Source organism: Erythranthe guttata, chromosome 1 (assembly GCF_056151865.1).
Source record: "Erythranthe guttata isolate IM_541 chromosome 1, IM_541, whole genome shotgun sequence".
In the NCBI taxonomy this organism is placed as follows: domain Eukaryota; kingdom Viridiplantae; phylum Streptophyta; class Magnoliopsida; order Lamiales; family Phrymaceae; genus Erythranthe; species Erythranthe guttata.
Genome location: NC_142533.1, coordinates 300,318 through 325,050, shown reverse-complemented (window position 1 = coordinate 325,050; position 24,733 = coordinate 300,318). Strand labels below are relative to the sequence as shown.

The window sequence follows — 24,733 nt, the reverse complement described above, 5'->3', positions numbered from 1 at the left end:
TATATGCGAGTTGCTTCATTACAAAAAATAAAAATAAAACATACAACTAGTATTTTTTATTTTTTTATAATTAATGCTCAATTCACTAATTAAATGAAATTAAACATGACTTACTTCAAAATTGGCCTTCAGATGAATTTGGTACTAATGTAAGGGATTATTTTAAATGAAGGACATGTTAAACGTGCTTGGGAAAATGGACCCCGTAAAAGTGTCCCTAACTACAATTAGAAAAAGTTATTGAATCTACCTAACACCACAATAATAAATGATATAAAAATAAGAAATATATACATCAATTTTAATTATCACCAGCAGCCCCCAATTATGATCACATGCAATTCACACCAACACCATATAATATAAGATAATAAAAGAATACAAATTGTCAAATTCCACGTTTGACCTTATCCCACACGCACCACATGTCGCACGTGCCTCCGGTGTGAAGTCTCCAGATCATTTCACGCGCACTAGTCATTTCACCGGCGTCGTTTCTCTCTCTCTCTCTCTCTCTTCTCACACACACACTCTCTCTCTCTTTGGAGCCATGTCCACCACCGGTCTCCTCCGTTTCTCTCTCTACCCTCACAGTTCATCTCTCAACCGCCGCTATGAGTTCCGACCTCTCCATCTCAAACGGCGCTCTTCGCTCCGGCCACTTTCGTCGAAATTGCATAATTTCAACCGCGTTTCCTCGAAAGCCGTCGAGTTCAAGTCATCTGGCGAAATCCAACTGCAGGAGAAGCCAGCTCAGGAAGAGTTTAGTTCTACTGTGTTGCTTGATGTGTCCGGAATGATGTGCGGCGCGTGTGTGACACGCGTGAAGTCGATCGTCTCAGCCGACGAGCGCGTTGCTTCGGTTGTGGTCAATATGTTGACGGAAACCGCTGCGATCAAGCTGAAGGAAGGATTAGGAGAGGATTTCGCCGGCGTAGCGGATGAGCTGGCGAATAGAGTCTCGGCGAGCGGATTCGACGCGCGGCGGAGGGTGTCGGGGTTGGGGGTGGAGGCGAAAGTGCGGAAGTGGAGAGAGACGGTGGAGAAGAAGGACGCGTTGCTCATAAAGAGTAGGAACCGGGTGGCGTTTGCTTGGACTTTGGTTGCGCTCTGCTGTGGCTCTCACGGGTCTCACATTTTGCATTCAGTCGGTATTCATATCGGTCATGGTGAGAATTTCACGATTTTCCACTTTTTATGTTTGAAATAACTGTCCATTAGTCGATAATTGAAGTAACCCGTTTGAGTTTGAGTTTTCGTGTCTGCGGACTCAATTACTTTTGGTTTTAGCTTTGGGGGTTTAAAATTCTTCTGTATTTCATTTGGTACAACTGCTTTCGCACAGGACATTAATTCTGTATTGGTGCTTTGTGACAACAAATACTGTAATACCTTCAGCATCCAGAATTTGATTTGGTATTAGTTGATGCTGATTAACTTGCGACAATTTTCCAGACTGAGATGTACAATATGCTAATTTTTTTTGCAGCAAAAGCCCCTTGTTGTTTATTGGTATAGTGCGATTGTTATGAGTTTTTATTTAATTGTTTTTTTTTTTTTTTTTTTTTTTTGTTTTTGTCTAGGATCATTCTTGGATATTCTGCACAATTCATACGTGAAAGGTGGTTTGGCTTTGGGCTCTCTATTGGGACCTGGACGAGGTTATCAATTTTTCACACTTGAACTTATTGTGTACTGTAAGAGTTATGTGCTGTCATTACTGGGTGTTTGCACACTTTTTTCTGCTGACACTATTAGTTACGTAATTGCCCAGACTTGCTTTTTGACGGTTTGCGGGCATTTAGAAAGGGTTCACCCAATATGAACTCTCTTGTTGGCTTTGGGTCGATTGCTGCCTTTGGAATCAGTGCGGTAAGGATGTAAATGATATTGAATTGCTCTTTTCATGATGCTTTGAAATGATTTGCTGCTGGTTGTGACTGGAATTCATTGATTATTGTATTTTCAGGTATCACTTTTCAACCCCGAACTTCAATGGAATGCTACATTTTTTGACGAACCGGTATGATTTGCTTTTAACTTATATTTACCTTTAAAACTTATTTTGTGACTATTATGACTTGTGGAAATTGCAATTAACTTTATATGCTGATAACTGCCCCTGGTTTAATATGCTAAGTTTCTCACTGGAATTAATTGATTTTTAGCATGCAGGTCATGCTTCTTGGTTTTATACTACTGGGGCGTTCACTTGAAGAAAGGGCTAGGATCAAGGCATCTAGTGACATGAATGAGCTATTAGTAAGTTTAACTGTTACTTGCAAGCCTATTAGGAGAGCTTTCTCCTACTCCATGTTACGCTGAGTAGTGTTTTTTTTCATGGGTGGGTGGGTCGCGTCGCATTCGCATTCGCACATCTGTAACATCAAATTGTGTGAGTTCACAAAATATACCAAATCTATATCGGAATACTCCGTGACACCTCACAAAATATACTGTTCTGACAAATCAGAAAAATTGCTTGCTTAAATTTCTTGATGGAACTCTTTTAGCAGAATGTTTATGGGCACAAGGTTGGGCACGTCATATATATATGACAATCATTATGTGCTCTTTTCATTGTTGATAATGTCTTGACGAGTGCTAATTGGGTCATCTTGCAGTCACTTATATCTACTAAATCAAGACTTGTGATTGCTCCCTCTGGTGGAAGTGATGTCTCTGCAGAAAACGTTCTCTGTACTGATGCGATGTGCATTGAAGTTCCAACAGATGATATTCGGGTTGGTGACTCGCTCTTGGTTTTGCCTGGAGAAACAATTCCTGTAGATGTAAGTGATTCTAAGATTGAAATCCTCAGTATTAGATGCTATTACAAGTAAAAGTTCTAGCTACATTCAGCAGCACCATGTGTTGTATGTTGTAACATAGGTCTGCTGATCTTACTTGCTGTTTATTTTTGTCTATCTGATGTATGGTCATTTAGGTTCTAATCTCGTTATTTTTTTAAGCTTTGTTCTTAGTATCTCTCCAATCGACTAAGTACTGACAAGATAAATGTTTATTTATCATAGCTGTAACCATTCTCCAAGCTTGTCAAAACAGAAAATAGTTGGATAATATTGTTGAGGAAATTCATACATTGGAACGTGCTTTGGATTAGTATATAGAATGTGACTGGTTACGTGAACTTGTGTACAGATTTCTTGTATTCAGAGTATTTCGAGATAAATCGGTTTAATTTTGTTAGTATATTAAATGATGTTTGATGTGTACTTTCCTGCTTACACAAGTGAAAATATATCAACTAATGGATGAACGGGAAATTATCTGCACAGGGGAAAGTCATGGCAGGCCGAAGTGTGGTGGACGAGTCCATGCTTACTGGTGAATCTCTTCCTGTATTCAAGGAAAAAGGCCTATCTGTTTCAGCGGGAACATTAAATTGGGTATGAGGCTAGTCGGAATATTTTACTTCAAATAGTTGTATCCAATCAAGTGCTATGATGCTGTGCAATTATTTTTTGTAGTTATATGTTTGTTGCAACATATAGAAAATTTGGCATATTTCCATCTAGTCGATTAAGATTGGTTCTGTTGTAGTTTTGTTCCTATGAATTTTCTATAATGTCTGTACATTGGTAGTTCTATGCTCGGACTGATGCTTTTATCCAAACTTTTCTCAGGATGGTCCTTTGAGGATAGAAGCCTCTTCCACCGGATCAAATTCAACTATATCCAAGATTGTTAGCATGGTCACCTCTCTCTCTATATATATATATGTGTGTGTGTGTGTGTTACGGGCATTTGCATGCTTGCATGCATGCATCTCTTTGGGATAGTGAATTCTCTATTACGTACTTTCATTTAATAGCTAATGGGTTTCAAATGTTGCCATATTTTTAACTATATATGTGAGCAACTTACATGCAGTTAGCTGGACTAGTGAGAATGAGAATGGTGTAGTTGCCCTTTGTTCTGTATGACATTCTAATGGGTTTTATTAATTGTTTGGGCAGCTAATGAATTATATTTTGTTTAGAAGCTAAAGGATTAAGTTTCTTACTTGCATATTTAGATGCATCTGTGCCCTAATATTTCTTGGTTTTGGTTGTTCGCTTTGTGGACATCTCATACGAGAGATAGGAGCATTCCGTTGTGGATAGAGGCAGTATAGTTCCATTCCATCTGTTATCACTCGAGCTATCACTGTGCTCTGAACATTCATTGGAGGCCAATTTAGTCTTAATCTCTGGCCATGGCCTGGGGTTGAAGTTCGAATCAAATTCTAGTTTTCAGCTAACAACTTCTTTTCAAAGTATTTAACCATTGATATAAACTATTTATTTGTAATATTTTCATAGTGTTATTATTCGCATACTAAACTTTTGTTACATTATAAGCTATGTAAACTTCTTGTGGTATTCTTCTGTAATACAATTGCAAACCTCATTATTGATTATTCCTTCTTTCTTGTATTGAAGGTTGAGGATGCTCAAGGGCGTGAAGCACCAATTCAAAGGCTTGCAGATTCAATTGCTGGCCCTTTCGTATTTAGTGTCATGACGATGTCCGCAGCCACATTTGCTTTCTGGTGGGTTTCTGCATATTCACTTCTATAGTTCAGACTTGTAAACATATAATTCTCAGTTGATGCCCAAATTATTAAAGTAATATTATATTTATAAACAATTTTCTCAAGTCAAAAGTGATGTAAAATGTAAATAGTTCTAGAAGTCCCTAGAGTATAGTTGAAGTAAAAAAATATTCGATACATCATACATGTTGACAGATACTTCTAGAAGTATTTAAATGCAGAGGTTGTTGTAGAGGTGTTTTCAGAATACTACATCTAGGAAGTAGTATGACTGTAAAGAAAAAATTAGGAGAACCAGAAACCAACATAGCTATAGTTGATAGTAGCACTTAAAACCAAAGCAAGTTCAATTGGATAGCAATACTGGAACTTCCCCGAGGCTCCATTGCTATCCACGTCCATAAGAAAAGAACCATTAGTTGGTCGCTGGTCTTATGGTAATGGTGACTATCTGCTTCATTTCCAATGCGTAGTAGTTCTCAAGTGTAGGAGGTGCTTTTAGCTTTGGAAAGAGTCTGCGTGCCCGTATAGGTGGCGGGCCAGTATAGTTGTCTTTCTGGTAATAGTTTTAGTTGCAGTTAAAGAAAGCAGGAGCTGAAAGCCACTTCGTCGAAATCGTGGACCTTCAGATGGGAAAAGCTATCGGATCCATGAAAGTCAAACCCAACTCCCATGTCCGGCCTCCCATTCGAAAAAGGATGATATGAAAAAGATGGATTCTGTCCTGACGAGAAAAGACAAAGAAGCCCGTTCTGCTCTCTCTTTTTCAAAATTGGGTCGAGGGAAGAAATCGGGTGGCTATACATTATACACCACCAAAATTTAACCGATTCCTTAGCGCAACTTAAGCAAAATCTCTGGCCCTGTTTCCTTCTTTCGTTTAGGTTTCGTCTTATTGTGTAAAAAACATTCGTATTGTACTCTATATGGTGCTCTTTGGTGTACTCTTCTATCTAAATATAATTGAGTAGCTGACATTGTGCTACTTGCCTACCGTCCAAGTTAACTACTATCCTTTTTCTCAGCCAAGGCTTTGGTCTATTTTTTCCTTACGATTTTGATGTATAGATTAGTTTGACCTTGATACGCTGTTTCAGGTGTCTCATTTATATTCTATGCGCTTTGATGATTGCAGCTTCTTTCTGCAGGTACTACATTGGAACTCATATATTTCCAGACGTGTTGCTTAATGATATAGCTGGGCCAGATGGAAATTCACTGCTATTAAGCATGAAGCTTGCCGTAGATGTTTTGGTGGGTAATTGTATTATTGTTATTCTAGCTATTTGATATTAGATTCCTGTTTTGACTGAAAAGCTCGAAGACATAATTGTCTTCTTTCAGCTATCATTCTTCTGTCTCTTTTCCTGCTTCTTGTTGATGGTTTCGCGTTCATAGACCTTGTCTCTTGTCTTCATCTCTTCCTCTATTTCCATCGTCCTTTGCCGTTCTTCTTTCGATTGGCTAACTGTCCAGAAACTGTGGTAATTTTTAGTAATTTGTTCTATTAATCACTTTCTCCAGATTTAGGGTACTATCCCATAGACAGAATTCTTTGTGCGTTCTTTGTGTTCTTACTTACTTTGTGTGTCTTCATATTTATAACTACTGTTCATGAGAAATTTGGATAGAAAGAGATAAATGTTGATCTTATTCTATTTTGTAAAATTGAGCCATTTCTGTTTTCTGTCTTTCTGGCATGCCTATGAACAAAAAATTGACCCCATAGTGATAGGTTCAGTGTATTTCAGAGTGAGACTGCTGGTCACATGTCGTCACAAATATACCAAAGCACATAACTAGAAACAGAAAATATACATTCCACGTGCATTGGAAATTTGAACATTGATGGAAAAGCTTTGATCGGAATTAGTTATCTCTTCATACCTTCGGGACAGTGCCAGATAATATAGTGACTATAATTCTTTACATGAGACAGATGGCATTGTTTATTATTAGCCTTGCCTTCATTAAATATTATTTTATTTTCCAGGTTGTTTCCTGTCCATGCGCTTTGGGCCTTGCAACACCGACGGCAATTCTAGTTGGCACCTCCCTTGGTACTTTATTTTACAGCATATATTTTCATTTTAACTTCAGGAACCTTATCTCTTCATTGTAACTCTACTAGATTGCTAATGAAGTGGGGTTATCTAGCCTTGATTATTTAGGTCTCATATTGACTGAATCTTGCTTCCGCGGGACTTAATGCTGCTGTTTAAATGCTACTGTTGTAATCATGACCTACATTCAGTTTGCGATCAACTTTTTGCATAGAAATATCTAGAGAACTCCAGTATGAACTATTTGCCAAGTTCACAGAATTTAGTAATCAATTGACATCTTGGATTTCTAATATATACTCGGGGAAACGTCAGTTGCAGGTGTCACTGTGACTTGAGGGATCTTAAGACAAGTCGACATAAAAAACTTGGAGTGTGTGAATTTGATCTGAGTTACTTCGTAGTTCTGGGTTAATTTTCTAGTAGCTTACCTTTTCTACATTCGCTTGATTTCAGGAGCAAAACAGGGTCTTCTTATCAGAGGAGGAGATGTATTGGAACGCTTGGCAGGGATAGATTACATTACTCTGGATAAAGTAAGTACTAAAGCATACCCTCTTCCACATGTGACATGCTTTTACTTATAAAGTTGTACAAAGCTGCCGGGGACCCATCTATATAACGAAGAAGGTGGGACAAAGGAAGTGCAACAATACCCACTCAAATTGACTTTTTTGTTCAAATTTTGCTATTCAGACGGGGACTCTTACTGAAGGAAGGCCTGCCGTATCAGCTGTTGCATCTTTAGGTCATGAAGAATCAGAAATACTTAAAATTGCCGCTGCAGTGGAAAAAACAGCATCACATCCACTTGCGAATGCTATTATAGCTAAAGCCGAATCATTGAATTTGAATATTCCTAGTACAAGGGGTCAATTAGCTGAACCAGGTTCTGGGACCTTAGCAGAAGTAAATGGGCTTTTAGTGGCAGTTGGCAAATTAAGTTGGGTCCGTGAGCGTTTTCAGCCGAAAACAAGCCTCTCGGATATAAAGAGACTTGAAAAGACTGCGATGCTTCAGTCATCAGCAGAGTATTCATCATCTAACTATTCAAGAACGATTGTTTATGTTGGTAGGGAAGGAGAAGGCGTCATTGGTGCTATTGCAATATCAGACAATTTACGATGTGATGCTGAATCTACTGTAAATAGGTATTATTGTCTTTCCGAAACCAAATGCATAAAATTAGCATGGTACGAGATTCGTTGTTCGAGTATTATAAATGTTTTCTTGTTTTTCTTTCCTAAAACAGGATACCTCATACAAGTTATTTCCTTAACTAAAACTAGGTCCTCTCTCCTAGGCTTAAGATTTCTGTTATAGAATCCTGTTTATACGTTGAATTATGCTTATATTGTCTTTTGACTTCTCTGTCATTTCCTTTGAACCAAATGCATAGGGAATGTTCAGAATGGAAACGATGAACCTGCTTCTAGCTTAATTGAACTATTGGCATTTCTGAAGTATTTTTTCTCTTTGCAATTATTATAATATTTCCGTTTAAATTTGTTGAAGGCTTCAGCAGATGGGAATTTGTACAGTCCTTTTGTCAGGGGACAGGGAAGAGGCAGTTGCAGAAATAGCGAAGACAGTTGGGGTAGAAAATGAATTCGCCAATGGTTCTTTAACACCGCAGCAGAAATCTGGCGTTATTTCAAATCTTCAAGCATCAGGTCATCGTGTTGCCATGGTAATTATCTATTACCTTGAGATTAATGTATAAATCTATGTCTCCTGCAATTTGATAAATTATAACCATGTTAGACTAACTTGTATTTCTAAAGGTCGGGGATGGTATTAATGATGCACCTTCTCTTGCACTCGCTGACGTTGGGATTGCCTTGCAAATTGAGGGACAAGAAAACGCTGCATCAAATGCAGCATCTATTATACTCTTAGGAAATAGGCTATCACAGGTATGCATTTGCCTCTAGTCCTCCATCATTCATATATTATCGTATTCTAATTCAGAAGTATTAAAACATTATGTATGGGATACGCGACAGGTAGTAGAAGCAATTGACCTTGCAAGAGCAACAATGACAAAAGTTCGTCAAAATTTGACATGGGCAGTTGCCTATAATGTTGTAGCAATTCCTATGGCAGCTGGAGTACTACTTCCCCATTTCGATTTTGCTATGACACCTTCACTTTCAGGTACTTCTTTAACAGCATCTCCTATATATATATATATATATATATATATATATATATATATATATATATATATATATATATATATATATATATATTATTCATGACATATTTGTTACGGCAGGGGGGATGATGGCAATGAGCTCAATCCTTGTAGTGAGCAACTCACTGCTTCTGCAGTTCCACAAGCCTCAAAAGAAGAAAGAAAAGAGCGAAAACAACTTTTTTTCTCAATAAAATAAAATATTATCCGACGGGTAAGTTTGCTATCTCTCTCCTTTTCTTTTTCAGTAATTATTATCGACAATGGCGAATAACCAATAACCGAACTTGGATTTTCTTTCCCTTTTTTTCCGTAGAAGCAGAATGGAGAATTTCTTCAAAATTCAATTGATTGAGACAATAAAAGCGTATGGCAGGGAGGAAAAGGTTAGAACAATCCCACCATGATGTGAAAATTCCAACTCTTTGATGCTATTTATATAAATAAATAAAATTGTTTGTACCACTTAAAAGTAGAAAACGTCGATGTTTGAAATAATATATTATAAATGAATGGAATAAGTGTCTCTGTTTGTGCGGGAAATTAGATGTTACACTACACGTAATCACTATCACACACATAAATGTATAAGTGTGGTTAGCAAACAATTATTTAATCAAATCTACGGTTCAAACCCACCCGGTGCAGCATCTAAACCACCATGTTTGTGCCGTTCATGTTTTGGAGATGGGCCTACCTACGGCTACAAAAATCACAAAATCTTGAATTGAGTCATTAAATAGGCACGTGACTATCCTTGTTTCATAAACGATTTGCATGTGATCATTGGACCCATTAACGTTCTCTTTCTCGTTATAGAAATAAAAAATACAATTAATTTTAATTTTCGATTTTCGATTTTCTTTGATGATTGTTTTTTTGTACATAAATTCGGCGATAGTGGAGCGACCCACTGGACTCTGTATAAGGCCCAGTGGATGAAAAAATATCCCGTGGTGGCTAACGACACTATTCCGTTTGAGCTGTCACGTTTCGAAAATGCACTGTTCGATGATAAAATTAGTAATGCCATTGTATTTCCCTTTTTAGAAGTATAATATATCCAACAAGTAAACATGTATGAAAGTGACTTTTCAATTTTGGATCTTATATTCAAAACACTTAACTTCAAATTATTTACTGTAAAAATGTTCTTAATTCCCAAACCTTATAAGCACACAAAAGATACTTTGGAGACGAGTGCTTGGACATCGACATTTAACGGCGTTAGAAGATCCGTCAAATGGGTGTTAGTTAAGTTTCATCAGCCTTTAAACGTTGGACCCACTAAACTCTGTCGTAGGACACAACATATTATGGCCAAGAAGAAAAAGTAACTTTCATTTGACGGCAGGTTAAAATGTTGGGGTATGATTGTAATTTGATGACTTTTGATATAGATCTTCAGCACTGATATTATTGCATTCTCACCCTTAAACGTATCCTATATTACAATCCCACTCTTTGTTTGAAATAATAAGAGTATAGGGAGTAATAAGTAATTAAACATTTTGGCTTGGCTAGTTGGTGGTGGGTGATATTGATTGACTGCAAGAGAACGTGAGATTGCAGGTGAAATAATGGATGAACTGAGTCGACCATTAAAAGGGCAAACATGTCCATAAATACAAATAATGATGATACTGGAGTTCCATTATTAGAAACACAAACAAGTAAGCTTTTAACTCCATTGTTATCACTATATAAGCCTTATACTACATATTAACACCTAATGATTAATTTTTAGATCGACTGTCACAAAATTTGTCCTGTTTACATGTAATTACGAAAAAATTCCTCTTGTTTGGATAATTACAATCACCCCCAACTATGAATTTTTTGACACGTGGATAACCCTTATGGATTTTTTGACATTAAACAAAATCTTCTAGATTTCCTGAAATGTTCTCAAGTTTGTACTTGTTTTGTGCAGAACGCAATTTCTGATGCACCATAATCTGATATTTATAAGTTAAGAGACATATTTTATAATTCATCTTGTTTTAAAAAGTGGAGCATGAATGAAGTAAAACGCGTACAAACAGGAGAATATTACACATTATCTTGAACATTCCTGTAAGTTTGACACAACAAGGGTAGGCGTGTAAGAAGATCGATAGTTAAGAGGAGTGGTTGTAATTACTCAAATGTGAGGGATTTTTTCGTAATTTAACTTTGACTTAGGAGTATAATTAAATTGGAAAATTGGGCCAAACAGAAAATTGTGCCAAACGTAGTTCAAAGTTAAGAAAAAAAGAAACTTGTGTGATGAAAGAAATCATATACAGAAGAAGTTAATGATAAAACTGCAGTTAAGAAGGGAGGGTAAATAATGAGTTGTTGAAATTTCTACCCCATAGTTGAAAAATGTACGGTGCAGGGTGCAGCATCATATCAAGAAAACAAACAAAAAACTCAGTAGCTTTTCTCACACTTACCCAATGAATAATGACTGACTTGACTTGCACCAAGTAGGAATATTTACAGTGTACAGATTCCTAGGCTGTATGGGGCGTTATCATCGATATATATATGTATCAACTTTAAACGGTTACACAAATATATATATATATATATATAGATAAGATTTGGTTTAGTTAACAAGAGAGAAGGTTCAAGTGTTCTTTTGTCAACTGATCAAGAAAATGTTTGATCTTAATTTGAGTAGTTGTTTACTTGTTAATCATATGAAAGTAGATAAAGATTGGGTTTTTTTTTGGTACCCTTCACATTTAATTTCGTAGAGCTTTTATGGTTGGAAATACATGTACATGTACTAATTATTTTGTATGTATACATGTATAGAGAGAGAGAGTAGAGAGAGAGAGAGAAGTGTCAAGTGTGAGGGCCTGTAATCTGCTGCAGGGACTGGTATCAGAACCTTGGCAGATGGGTCTTTTAACTTTTTTCCCTCTTCAAAATAATTTCTCCATTTTCTTCCTCCAAATAACTCATCTCTCTCTCTCTCTCTCTCTCTCTCTACACATTTCAACAACATGCATTATTTGTACTGTTCTTTTTCTCTCTCACACACACAGATACACACTCAAACACACACACACACTCTTGCAGAGCTCTCTGGCAGAACGATGTGATTGAACATTACAACTAAAGCCATCATAGCCCTGCTCTTCTCTCTTTCTCTTGTCACATTTTCCCACATCTTTTCTTGACTAGTAGTAATAATTCAAATTCCCCTTCTTCTTCTACTACCCTCTCTCTCTCTCTCTCTCTGTATCTATGTCGGTGAATCCAGGAGCACTCCATGATCTGATACTCTCTCTCACCTTTTCATTAACACCCCCATTTCATCTTACATCCATTCAAACAAACCAAAATTAAGGTTTATAGCTAGAGGATTTCGTGATGTAAGAAAAGAGTTTTTGGCTTATTTCCAAATTTAAGGTTGTGATTGTTCTGCAAACTGGTCTATGAGTAGTGTGTGCTATGGCTAATTCTTGGAAAATAAATATTCTTGTTGGAATTCTGGCAGTGTGCTTGAGCTTTGCTTGTGTTAATTGTGATGAAGGTTAGTGTTGTTTGGTTTGTGTTTTTTTGCAACCCTTATTTAAACTTTAAAGCATGCTGCACTTTGAGTTAATTATTGATTTATTTAACTTTTTAAGAGAACCTTCTTTCCTTTTTTGTCTTTATTTTAAGTGAGTTTAGTACTTAAATATCAGTTTACACAATCATAATCACGTCATTATGTCCACTAAACCCTTTTGTCTTATCTTATTTCTTCGCCTTCACTAATTGTAATCTATAGAATCTTTTTATTGTACTGTGGCTGATATTTTCAATTTACTCTCTTTGGATTTTGTATGTGAAAAAAGGTACTATTTTGGTGGAGGTAAAGAAGTCATTTAGAGACGTGGACAATGTGCTGTATGACTGGACTGACTCACCATCTTCAGATTGCTGTGTGTGGAGAGGTGTCACATGTGACAATGTCACCTTCAATGTGCTTGCTCTGTAAATTTCTTTCTTTCTTTTTTTGTAATTTTTTTTTAATGATTAATTTTGGGACTCTATAAGTTAATTATCTTTCTTGTTTTATTAGTTTATTTTGTTAAAGATTTGATCTTTACACTGTACATATGATGCAGAAATCTCTCGGGTTTGAATCTTGAAGGGGAAATTTCGTCTTCGATAGGCCAGCTTAAAGCCCTTCTCACCCTGTAAACTCAATTTTTTCCCCCATTTTTTGGTTGCATTTTCTTTAGTAAGTTTCATTAAGTTTTGTGGTCTTCTAATAAAAGTGATTGTTCTGTTGTGTATTTAAATTTAAAACCAGTGATCTAAAGGGGAATCGTCTCTCCGGACAAATCCCGGATGACATTGGAGACTGCTCATCTCTTATAAGCTTGTAAGTTCATGTTTAATCTTTCAATTGACTACAGCATTTTATTTTAACACTTGTCCATTAATATAATATTAGTGGATGTCGAATTCATCAGGGACTTATCGTTCAACGAGCTATATGGAGATATTCCCTTCTCGATTTCAAAACTCAAGCAGCTTGAGAATTTGTAAGTCAAAAACAATCTGCCATTCCCTATACTATTATGATTCAATTTCACGCTGATTTACACGTATTTGTGGTGTACAGGATTTTGAAGAATAACCAGCTGATTGGTCCAATCCCCTCGACACTTTCTCAGATTCCTAACTTGAAAATTTTGTTAGTAAAAATGATTTCTTTTCACGGTTTCATTTACTTTTTAGTTATTAATTTTCTTCCAAATTTAATTGCTATAGGGACTTGGCCCAAAACAAGTTGAGTGGGGAAATACCAAGACTAATATATTGGAATGAAGTTCTACAATATATGTAAGTTAAATAAACTAGCATATAAATTATTTCTGATTATTAGATATGGATTAATATTGCAAATTATAATCCTAAAAACTTTTGTTTTCGAATAGGGGGTTGCGAGGTAATAATCTACAAGGTACACTCTCTCCCGACATGTGTCAGCTAACGGGCTTGTGGTACTTGTAAGTTTCGTATCACTGGTCTCATCACTTAAAATTAAATTCATAAAGTTGTGCTCTTTAGGACAATTTGCTGACTAAACTTGATATATTATTATTTATTACAGTGATGTTAGAAATAATAGCTTGAGTGGTTCAATACCTGAAAATATCGGCAATTGTACTGCCTTCCAGGTTCTGTATGTACCTTACTGAATACTATAAATTTTCAATTTACCAAGTCATTGAAATTGTTAAGCTTACTCAATTTTCTGTGCATGATAGGGATTTATCGTACAACAATTTCAGTGGCGAGATTCCGTTCAACATTGGGTTTCTACAAGTTGCTACCCTGTACGTATACATCTATTTTCGACTTTCATTTGATTAAAAAAAAACGTAGTACATTTAAAGACTGACGCATATATTATTAGGTCATTGCAAGGTAATCGGTTCTCTGGGCAAATCCCGTCTGTTATTGGTCTGATGCAAGCACTTGCAGTGTTGTAAGTGTCCCTTTAATATATTTGTTTCTGATTTTAAATCATTTCTCTTGTTTGATGTTTTTTTCTCTCTGCATGCAGAGATCTAAGCTGCAATGTGTTGAGTGGGTCCATACCACCGATTCTTGGAAATTTATCTTACACTGAGAAACTGTAAGTATTATACAACCTATTATATATGTAGTCCACTATTTGTATTTTGTATTTTAATAATGATAATATTTCTCGCGAAGGTATCTACATGGGAATAAGCTAACCGGTTCTATTCCTGCTGAGCTTGGGAATATGACAAAGCTCCATTATCTGTACGATCCCTTGTTTAGTTTTTTCGTACTCTTTTAATTATATTACACACGGGCGTTTTTTTTACAATTTATTATGTTGAAAAAAGTTTATCCTAGTGTAATCTTGTTTAAGTGGTTTTTTTTTTCTTTTTTTAGGGAATTGAATGATAATCTTCTCAGTGGGCATATACCATCCGAACTAGGGAAGCTCACGGATTTGTTTGACCTGTATGTTATTTTATCTTAAATAAGCTCTCACTTGTTTTAATATTTACGGATCAGCAAAAATAAGTTATTCTTACATTACTGTACAGAAATGTAGCCAACAACCACTTGGAGGGGGCTGTACCCGATAATCTCGGCTCTTGTACAAATCTGAATAGCCTGTGAGCATCTTATGCTATATTTTTTCGATTAAGTAGTTGTTTCTTTCAGATATAACATTTACTGTAGGGTTTGCTGACAGTAATGTGCATGGGAACAAATTGAGTGGGACTATTCCCCGAGCATTTCAAAAGCTCGAAAGCATGACTAATCTGTGAGTTCAATAAATTTCATTTTTTTTCGTTCTTTATTTCAAGTTGTTTCCTCTTACATTATTATGATCACAATTGTCAGGAATCTATCTTCGAACAATCTCAAGGGCCCAATTCCAATCGAACTATCTCGCATTGGTAATCTGGACACTTTGTAAGTGCTTCGCTTGCTTATTTCAAATATAATTTTTGGTCCTCTTTTGTTAGTGGTTCATTATTTTGCCATTCTTGTAATAATTTTCTATTTTTTTTCTTACAGAGACCTTTCCAATAACAAGATCAGCGGTGATATGCCGTCTTCTCTTGGTGACTTGGAACACCTCCTTACGCTGTGAGTGCGCTTTATATGGAGTTTCATAATTAGTACATACAGTATTTTTCGTAATTAGTACATACAGTATTTTTGTATCTCACTTTCTTCTTTTTTTTCTCAACAGAAATTTAAGTAATAATGCTTTGACTGGGATCATTCCTGCTGAGTTCGGTAACTTGAGAAGCGTAATGGAGATGTAAGAAATAAACGAGTTTGGATTTTTCTATTCTCTTTTTTTTTTCGGGCATTTTTTAGATGGAATTTCAAAATTTTGAATATGCTATTTTCGCGCAGTGATCTCTCGAAAAACAACATTTCCGGTCCCATTCCGCAGGAACTTGGTCAGCTTCAAAATCTCTTCTTGCTGTAAGAGTTCTTTCTGTTTATGTGTACACAATAACTTCGTGTTTTATACCTATGTCTTATTGAGAAGTTAATCAACATTTTTCGCAAATTTGAATAATACAGGAAGCTGGAGAACAACAATATATCCGGAAACGTGATGTCACTAGCGAGTTGCCTCAGTCTTACAGTGCTGTAATTCCTCAGACAAACTTCATTTGACTTTATTTATTTATTGACGATGTTATTATATGAGTTCGAACTTATTCATGTGTTTGCAGAAATGTATCGTACAACAATCTTGCTGGTTTTATTCCCACCGGAAATAACTTCTCTAGGTTTTCCCCAGACAGGTATCCGCTCGTCTTTCATTCCAATGTTTATTATTTTCTCCTCGTATTTGTATTTATATATTATTTTTTCTCCATTTAGCTTCTTAGGGAATCCAGGGCTTTGCGGGCACTGGCTCAACTCTTCTTGCTATTCACCTCGGCCAGCCCAACGAGGTGACTAGCAATTATTCGATTAGAGATTTTTTAATTTTTTAATTTTTAATTTTTTATGCTTATTTTAACTAATATTAAAGTATCACATTTTACATGCAAATGATTGCAGTTACAATATCGAAAGCAGCTATACTCGGAATCACTCTAGGCGCTCTCGTTATTCTGCTTATGATCTTAGTTTTAGCTTGTCGACCGCATAAGCCTAAACCATTCATAGATGGCCCACTTGATCACAAACCAGGTCTATTATTGCATTATATATATATATATATATATATATATATATATATATATATATATATATATATATATATATATTATTTAAATACTATACACTAATGTTTTTTTTTCTTTACATTACAGTGAGTTACTCATCTCCAAAGCTAGTCATCCTTCACATGAACATGGCTCTTCACGTGTACGATGACATCATGCGAATGACGGAGAATCTGAGCGAGAAGTACATAATCGGTTACGGTGCATCGAGCACCGTGTACAAATGCGTTCTGAAAAACTGCAAACCCATCGCTGTCAAGAAACTCTATTCTCAGTACCCTAATTGCCTCAAAGAATTTCAGACAGAATTAGAGACAGTCGGGAAAATCAAACATCGAAACCTAGTTAGCCTCCAAGGATATTCCCTCTCTCCTTCTGGAAACCTCCTCTTCTACGACTACTTGGAAAACGGAAGCCTCTGGGACATTCTTCATGGTCAGTGTCTTAGTGTCAGCCCATCGTTCAGTTCAGTTGCTGAGTCAGCATTTTTTAGTATTTTGTATAGGAAATTGTTATTTTATTGATTTATAAATGGCTGTTTTTCTTTACAGGAAAAGCTAAGAGGAAAAAGCTCGATTGGGAAACTCGTCTAGGTATAGCACTTGGTGCTGCACAAGGGCTGGCCTACCTGCACCATGATTGTAGCCCTCGAATCATCCATCGAGACATGAAATCTTCGAACATTTTACTGGACAAGGAATATGGGGCCCACCTCACTGATTTCGGCATTGCCAAACGCTTGTGCGCATCTAAAACGCACACTTCAACTTGTGTAATGGGAACAATCGGTTATATCGATCCAGAATATGCTCGAACTTCTCGTTTGACCGAGAAATCCGATGTGTACAGCTACGGAATTGTTCTCCTTGAGCTTCTCACTGGAAAGAAAGCCGTTGATGATGAATTGAATCTCCATCATATGGTACAATTTTTTTTTTTTTTTTTTTTAAATTTAAATTAATCTTAATATATAAATTTTGTTGATTGTAGATTTTAACGAAGGCAGCAAATAATGAAGCAATGGATACGGTTGATCCGGAGATATCGGAAACATGTAATGATTTAGGAGAAGTGAAGAAGGTCTTTCAGCTGGCTCTATTATGCACTAAAAGACAGCTAATGGAGAGGCCAACGATGCACGAAGTGGTTAGAGTACTAAGAACCCTTGTGCCTCGTGAAGATAAAAGTTCGACCGTTATGCCCTCGGATCAAATTACATCGACGAAAGCTCAGTGTTACATGGATGAGTATGCAAATCTGAAAACTCCACACTTGGTCAACTGTTCATCCATGAGCACATCAGATGCAGAGCTATTCCTTAAATTTGGGGAAGTAATTTCTAAGAATAGTGTTTAATGTAGTAAGAAAGAAATTAGAAATCAAGAATGTTGGGATAAGAGAAGTGATTATTGTAATATAAAAGGATCTTTTAGTAACCAACAATTATTGTAGTAAGTTGTAAAAAAAGAAAACTCCACACTTGGCTTTTTTCTCTACCTATCAGAATTAAAAGCATTGCTTGCCAACAAATTATGTGTAAATTTAAATGTGCTGTTTTGATATTTATGGTAAGTGGGGTATTAGGGGACCTTAGTTTCGAATTCCGATTTCCAAGTGAAGCGAAATAGGTTGATGCATTGTGGAATAGACCAGTGAAGCCCATGTATCGAAATACGCAACATAAACGTATAAAGAAATTTGAATATAATAGCTAGAATTTCAGAAAATATCACAAGGGTGATAACGCAATGAATGGCACACTAGTTTGGGAAATATACTGGATCAAGTGCATGCTACGTAATTATGTAGAAACCGATAATTTCAACGAAGCTATCCGAACTTTGAAGGCTATGTCTGAACTTTGAAGAAAGTAATGATAACCCTCTTGTTGGGTGAGGCGCACATCGCGTGGACTGTGTCTGAACATATTCCGTTCAAGATTAAAAGAGATCTGAGAAACCATATTCCGATTAGAATGCTATAAGTCTACATACATATGAAATGGAGAGTTTAAGATACATACCCTTCCTTGAGAGGAGAAAGTATGAAACCTCTTCTATAATTTCCTTTGCCGTCACCTAAAATCGTGTTACTTGTTTCACCTAAAACCGTGTCACCAAAAGCCATTCTTGATTCAGAGAGAATTAAGATGGAAATAGGCTGGTCCAAGTGAGGCGGTTTCACAAAAGGATGTGAATATTCTCCCTGCATGATCGATAGGTCACAAAACGATTTCCTTCATATTCTTTTAAATAGACAATTTATTGGAGGGAGGGAGGGAGACAATTTATGTGAATTAATTAATTTATACCTCATCAAAGAAGTTAATTATGCAGCCATTTGGTCTCCTATCTTTTGGAATCCAATTCCGCTGAATTGCTTCCTCGATTAGACCTTGGAGAAGAGTAGGGATTGGCTCAATATACCCTGTAAAAGAAAAGAATATTACATGGTACGTTGGTAGAAAAGCTCGATACATATAAAAAAACATAATTTTGGGCATACTTGTCGGGAATTGGTTGGTTTTGTCTACTTTTATCAGCTCAAACATGGGAACCCCAAACTGAATGAACTCTCTATTATTTCTTGTATGCTGGTTATATGAACCGAATGTCTCCCCTGACAAAAAATATAACATTAGATAATCCAAGTGATAAGTACATAATCTGCTTGGCAAAAGAAACAATTTGTATGTTACCTGAGAGTTTGCCATTCTGACCAGCAACTCGGAGTTCATTGACAAAGTCATTCAATCTAGAGAGCTTTTCAACAGTGATTAAGTTTTCGTATAACTTGATACCTTTCATAAAACACTGCAATTCATAATATACCAACCATGCATCATCAAACATCATAATACTCATGATGCCTATTTTTCATCATCTACACAAGCAAAGCAATCAAGAAAAGAAACTACTTGCCATTTTCTCCTTTAATGTATAGCCAAATTGCGTCCTGATATAAACACCACTATGTTTCCGCGACCCTGCATAAAGTTTATAAAAGACTAAACATGCAATATACGATAAAAAAAAGTTACTACCAAACAGCAACTCTCAATTCAAGCATGAAAAATACAGGCCAAAAGTTGGAATTCTGAATTTTAAATATAGAAATCTAATTTTGGGATTTACCTGCATCATTAATTAGATTTAAGCGTCTTATTTGATGAATGCTTCGAAGCATATCATCTAATTTATTTACCGTCTCCAATTCATGTTTCAGTACTTCCGAAACTGCTCGGTTCAGAAACTCCATTGCCGTACTCTGAGTTGCGTCCATTGTCATACTCATACCATCCGCCCTATATTCTTTTTCGTTAATGTTTATATATACTTCTCACAAAATAAATATATATATATAGGGTAAATTACACCAACACCCTTGAGGTATGCTTAAATAACTTTAAGGTCCCTGTGGTATCGATAATTACACTCGCCCCCTTAAACTTAGTTAGAAACTCTAATGAGATACATTATTCCAATAGGGTTCTAACGGACTATTACTTTTTAGGTAGTGGTGGAGATAATATAGAGTTAGAGGGTGACATGGCTCCCCGAACATTTTTTAAATCACCCATAGCTCTTGTCTCCACCACTTCTTGAAACTAATAGTCTATTGAAACTCTATCGGAATAACATACTCAATGCATTATCTCATTAGAGCTTCTATCTTTAGGGGTGAGTGTAATTATCGATATCACATGGACATTAAAGTTATTTAAGCATACCTCAGAGGTGTGGATATAATTTACCCATATATATATATGTTAAAAACTTATTAATAGAGAAATATTCCATTTCCTTAGTTGCCATAGAAATCTAAGTTAAAAATATCAAGTGATTGTGTAAAGGTTTTGATCTGCTGCGCCTGCACCTCAGCGCATGCAGGTTACTATGTAAAACTGGATTTACAAGCAAACTGTCACGTTTCTAGGGGCCTAATTTAATTAATTTACAATTTTACAAAAATTAGTTTAATTGTTTTATGGATTGTTATTGTATAAATTAATATACGACTGGGCCCGTTTTCGGCCTCCTCGTAACAAAGTCCAAAAAATATATTATTTTATATTACACTTTTCGTCCTATATTATAGTATAGGCCCAAAATGGTTGTAAGTCCCTATATTTTTTCTTCCACAATTTTAGTCCTCGAACTAAAATCAACTTCAACCCATATTTACCTATATTATTAATTTAGCCTTGATGCCACATCATTCCTACAATTTACCCCAAATTTCATTGCAATAATTTCGTGATTCATGCAATTATCATGTGACCTTACTTCGCCAATAAGGGAGAAATTAGAAAAAAAAAAAAGGAATGTGAAGAACAGAATGTGTGCGATTTAAACTACATTAAGATTGGAGGAATAAAGTGAAATACGGGCTAAATTAAAAAAAAAAAAAAAAAAAAAAAAAAAAAAAAAAAAACTCGAGATAAAAAGGGATTGAAGTTGTTGCAAAACACGTGACTGTTCCGTCCAAACAAACACCCAAATGTAACGGCAAACTAAAATTGAAGAAAACTTGTTAGTTTGAGGACTGAAATGGTAGCATAAATAATATAGAGACTAAAATCAAAATTGACGTAATCACCCCGATATTTATACATAATGAATTGGCCTAACTAGGAACTTGACAAAATCCTCAATCAATCATTTACAAGAATTACGGGCAAGAGCTTGACAACAATCCTTATGTCCGGACTTTGAAGAAAGTAATAGTTATCCTTTTGATGGGTAAGGTGCACATTGCGTGCGTTGACTCTGAAATTTCTCCATTCATGACTAAAAAATGCCTGAGAAACCATATTCCAACTAGAATCAGATTGTTGTATAATTCTATACACGAGTATGAAAATGGATAGTTAGTTAATACATACCCTTCCGGGAAAGGATTAAATGTGAAACCTCCTCTATAATTTCCTTTACCATCAGCTACAATGTCACCGATAAGCTTGTGGCCAAAAGCAAGTTTTGATTTAGAGAGGAGTAAAATGGAAATAGATTGCTCCAAGTGAGGTGGTTTCACAAAAGGATGTGAATATTCTCCCTGCATGATCGATCACAAAACGAAACGATTTCCTTTATATTATTCTTCAAAATAGACAATTTATTCGAGGGAGGGAGGCAATTTACGTGAATTAATAATACCTCGTCAAAGAAGTTAATTTTGCAGCCATTCGGTCTCATATCTTCTGGAATATATTTCCATTGAATTGCTCTATCGATTAGATCTTGGAGTATAGCAGGGATTGGCTCAATATACCCTGTAAAAGAAAAGAACATTACATGGTACGCCTGTAGAAAAGCGAGCGAGTACGTTAATAGATACATATAAAATAAACATAATTACTTTTGGTTTCGTCTACTTTTATCTGCTCAAACATGGGAACGCCAAACTGAATGAACTCTCTCTTGAATCTTGTATGCTGATTATATGAACCGAACGTCTCCCCTGAAAATATATAGAAGATTAGATCCAAGTGAAACAACTTTTGTTTTAGCATAAAAAGCATGACGAATGATTCACCTAAGAGTTTGCCATTTCGACCAGCAACTCGGAGTTCATTGACAAAATCATTCAAAGTAGAGATTCCGTCATCCTTCGTTAATAATATGTATAACTTGAGACCTTGAGTAAAAGTCTGCAATTCATAATATACAATCATCAAAACACCTATTTCAATATAATACTCGCATATATCTATTTCTAGAATTTGTCTATACTTGCCTCTAGCTCCTTTTTTATAAAGCCTACTGGCGTTTCGATATAAGCACCACTCTCTTTGATCTTTTGAAATTGCCGAGACCCTTCGTAAACTATATAAATAAATTCGACATTATATTTTGTTATCAAATCCGTATACGATCGAGTTTTAACTATATATATAGAGAGAAATGTAAATTTGGGGTTTAATTACCTGTTCGACCAACTGGATCAATGATAGCATCTGCAATTGGATCAACGAGACTTATTTGATCAATGCTTCGAAGCATATGATCAAGTTGATATATTGTCTTCCATTTATGATTCCATAGTTCCCAAAACACTCGTTCCACAGACTCCATTGCCGTACTCTCAGTTGCGTACATTGTCATTCCAAACCCTAGGGCAACCTAATAAACCCTAATTACACATTTGTAATTTTTTTAATATTAATTATTTGTATAGTTTTTTACTCTTTCTCTCTCTTTTATACACATACATATCTGAATTTTATTCAATATAATTTAATTATTATATATTTAATTTTTCTTCCTTTAGTGTTTATATTTTATAATTTATATATACTTGCAAAATAAAGTTTTAATTTATTTATATGGGAATATTGTATTTCCTTGGTGGCAATGGAATTTGAAGTTTTTTTTTTTTTTTTTTGGACATATTAACATATTATTATTTTTTCAGATTTTATCGCAACTATTCCTTTTTTTTTAGTGATTAAAAATGCTAGCAGATATATATCCGCTAACAACGTAACCAAAAGCTCAAATCCATGGCGGCCGGCGGCTTCCAACACCACCACCCCTTTAACCCATCACTTAACAAGAAAACCCTAACACCGCCTCCGCCGCCGCCATTTCTCCTCCTTCTCTAATGTCGGCCACCGCACGCACTAACTTCAGAAAGCATCTCAAATGGGCCATCACCATCAATTATCTGGTGAATCTGGTTTAATGAACAGACACCAAACTCATCAGCACGTTGGTGCACCGGGGTTCTGTGCTACCTTCAACTAATACTACAAGTACAGCTGGCTTATTGGCGCCACGTGAAGATATGGGAATCAGGGTTGTTTGTGCATGGCTTGGGGTCTTTCGGGAACAAGCTTGCTAACGTCCCCTCTGGTTGCATGCAACTTTAACATAATAATAATAATAATAATAATAATAATAATAATAATAATAATAATAATAATAATAATAATAATAATAATAATAATAATAATAATGTCAATAACTTTATGATAGTATTAATATCATAATTAGCAACAAGATTAGTATTAACATACTAGTAATAGCATGATCATATTAGCATATTAAGATTAGTGTTAACATATTAGTAATAGCATGATCATATTAGCATATTAGTATTAATATTAGTATTATTAATATGAATATAATAGTATTAGTATTAACATAAGCATATTACCATTAATAATAGTATTAACATTATAATTCGTATTAGTATTAGAAAAGACATTTGTTAATTAGTATCATGAAGAATGTTGCATTGCATTGGACAACATTTTAGGAGATGAGGTTTCGCTAACTATCTTCTTCTTCATAATTGGTAAAGAGTGAATATCTATTCGCCAAATATTTCTATATTTCAGGTTCCACAATTGAAGCTCGGATCATACATTTCAAAACAAAATCAGAGGTTTTCAAATACGGCAAAATAGACAAGTGAAACGGTGATTATAGTTTTCAAGAAAATGCCCATTTGATCATGAGTCCTGATGTAAGGAAAACAGGTTGTCACGGACTTGTTCCCTTAACAACGAATCGTGCGGCCTTAGCTCATTCTCGCCCCTCGCGATAGCTAAGTCAGCATCTCCCGAATGTGTTGCGACGAAAAAAAAAATTAAGAAGATAAGAGAGTTTGTAAGAAAGTACTTTATTGCTTGAGTGCTTGTTGGAATTCTTGGATGATTACAAATGAGGATCCTACCTCTATTTATACTAGACCATCTCCTCAATGGACGGTGGAGATCTATTTGATATAACGGTTGGGAGTGGTTCTCTAGAATACTCCAAAGAATTTCTAAAATATCTCTACCTACCTCTATACATTTGGTGGGCCAACTTGGGCCTAACCCTATTTGGGCTAAATCTTGGACCTTTTAACCTCCCCAATCCAAGGGAGACTGGCAAGGGGTTGGGTCAAAACTAGCGGGCCGTGACAAGGTGGTGGTGCCGCTAACGGTGGCGGTGGTGATACGACGAGGGATTTTTAAGATCTAAGAGTCCCGGATAGAGATTTTATGAATATGGCTGTGATGATGCTAATTACTTAGATCACCTAGGGTAGTGTAGAAAACGTGTTGGGAGAGCAAAGTGGATCAGTAGCTTGACAACTTGATGATCCTGAGGTCCCTGCGAAATGAGCACACGCGAATGTGATGATGCTAATTACTTAGATCACCTAGGGTAGTGTAGAAAACGAGTTG

General features: G+C 35.8%; 4 protein-coding genes across 5 annotated transcripts; 2 read left to right on the top strand and 2 right to left on the bottom strand.

Moving 5' to 3' along the window:
- The first annotated feature begins 290 nt into the window (after positions 1-290).
- Positions 291-9,361, top strand: LOC105977040 (copper-transporting ATPase PAA2, chloroplastic). 2 transcript variants are annotated; one of them, XM_013002299.2, is made up of 18 exons: positions 291-1,169; positions 1,584-1,661; positions 1,775-1,872; positions 1,970-2,023; positions 2,176-2,262; positions 2,625-2,792; positions 3,300-3,410; positions 3,648-3,716; positions 4,446-4,555; positions 5,707-5,812; positions 6,552-6,618; positions 7,078-7,157; positions 7,318-7,772; positions 8,137-8,311; positions 8,406-8,537; positions 8,628-8,778; positions 8,900-9,032; positions 9,135-9,361. In XM_013002299.2, the coding sequence occupies exons 1-17, from the start codon at positions 551-553 to the stop codon at positions 9,010-9,012; spliced, it is 2,673 nt and encodes an 890-aa protein (XP_012857753.2). In that variant the 5' UTR covers positions 291-550; the 3' UTR covers positions 9,013-9,032; positions 9,135-9,361. The 2 variants fall into 2 exon arrangements, with proteins under 2 accessions (XP_012857753.2, XP_012857754.2); XM_013002300.2 differs by having other exon boundaries at positions 334-1,169; positions 9,141-9,361.
- Positions 9,362-11,408: 2,047 nt separating this feature from the next.
- Positions 11,409-18,084, top strand: LOC105977039 (Leucine-rich receptor-like protein kinase family protein). Its single transcript, XM_013002298.2, has 27 exons — positions 11,409-12,347; positions 12,655-12,793; positions 12,928-12,999; positions 13,116-13,187; positions 13,279-13,350; positions 13,431-13,502; positions 13,580-13,651; positions 13,747-13,818; positions 13,923-13,994; positions 14,080-14,148; positions 14,229-14,300; positions 14,379-14,450; positions 14,531-14,602; positions 14,738-14,809; positions 14,896-14,967; positions 15,048-15,119; positions 15,200-15,271; positions 15,377-15,448; positions 15,555-15,626; positions 15,725-15,796; positions 15,899-15,967; positions 16,054-16,125; positions 16,205-16,278; positions 16,388-16,519; positions 16,642-16,989; positions 17,106-17,476; positions 17,545-18,084. The coding sequence occupies exons 1-27, from the start codon at positions 12,266-12,268 to the stop codon at positions 17,908-17,910; spliced, it is 2,946 nt and encodes a 981-aa protein (XP_012857752.2). The 5' UTR covers positions 11,409-12,265; the 3' UTR covers positions 17,911-18,084.
- Positions 18,085-18,235: 151 nt separating this feature from the next.
- LOC105977042 (RNA demethylase ALKBH10B) lies at positions 18,236-19,873 on the bottom strand. Its single transcript, XM_088811909.1, has 7 exons — positions 19,689-19,873; positions 19,476-19,540; positions 19,253-19,367; positions 19,060-19,173; positions 18,866-18,981; positions 18,578-18,759; positions 18,236-18,505 (listed from the first exon to the last, which is right to left on the bottom strand). Exons 1-7 carry the CDS (start codon positions 19,846-19,848, stop codon positions 18,403-18,405), a joined length of 855 nt encoding a protein of 284 aa, XP_088668035.1. The 5' UTR covers positions 19,849-19,873; the 3' UTR covers positions 18,236-18,402.
- Positions 19,874-21,091: 1,218 nt separating this feature from the next.
- On the bottom strand, positions 21,092-22,279 carry LOC105977062 (RNA demethylase ALKBH10B). The gene is made up of 5 exons (XM_088811746.1): positions 22,090-22,279; positions 21,913-22,014; positions 21,711-21,826; positions 21,440-21,609; positions 21,092-21,355 (listed from the first exon to the last, which is right to left on the bottom strand). Exons 1-5 carry the CDS (start codon positions 22,226-22,228, stop codon positions 21,253-21,255), a joined length of 630 nt encoding a protein of 209 aa, XP_088667872.1. The 5' UTR covers positions 22,229-22,279; the 3' UTR covers positions 21,092-21,252.
- Between the last annotated feature and the right edge of the window lie 2,454 nt (positions 22,280-24,733).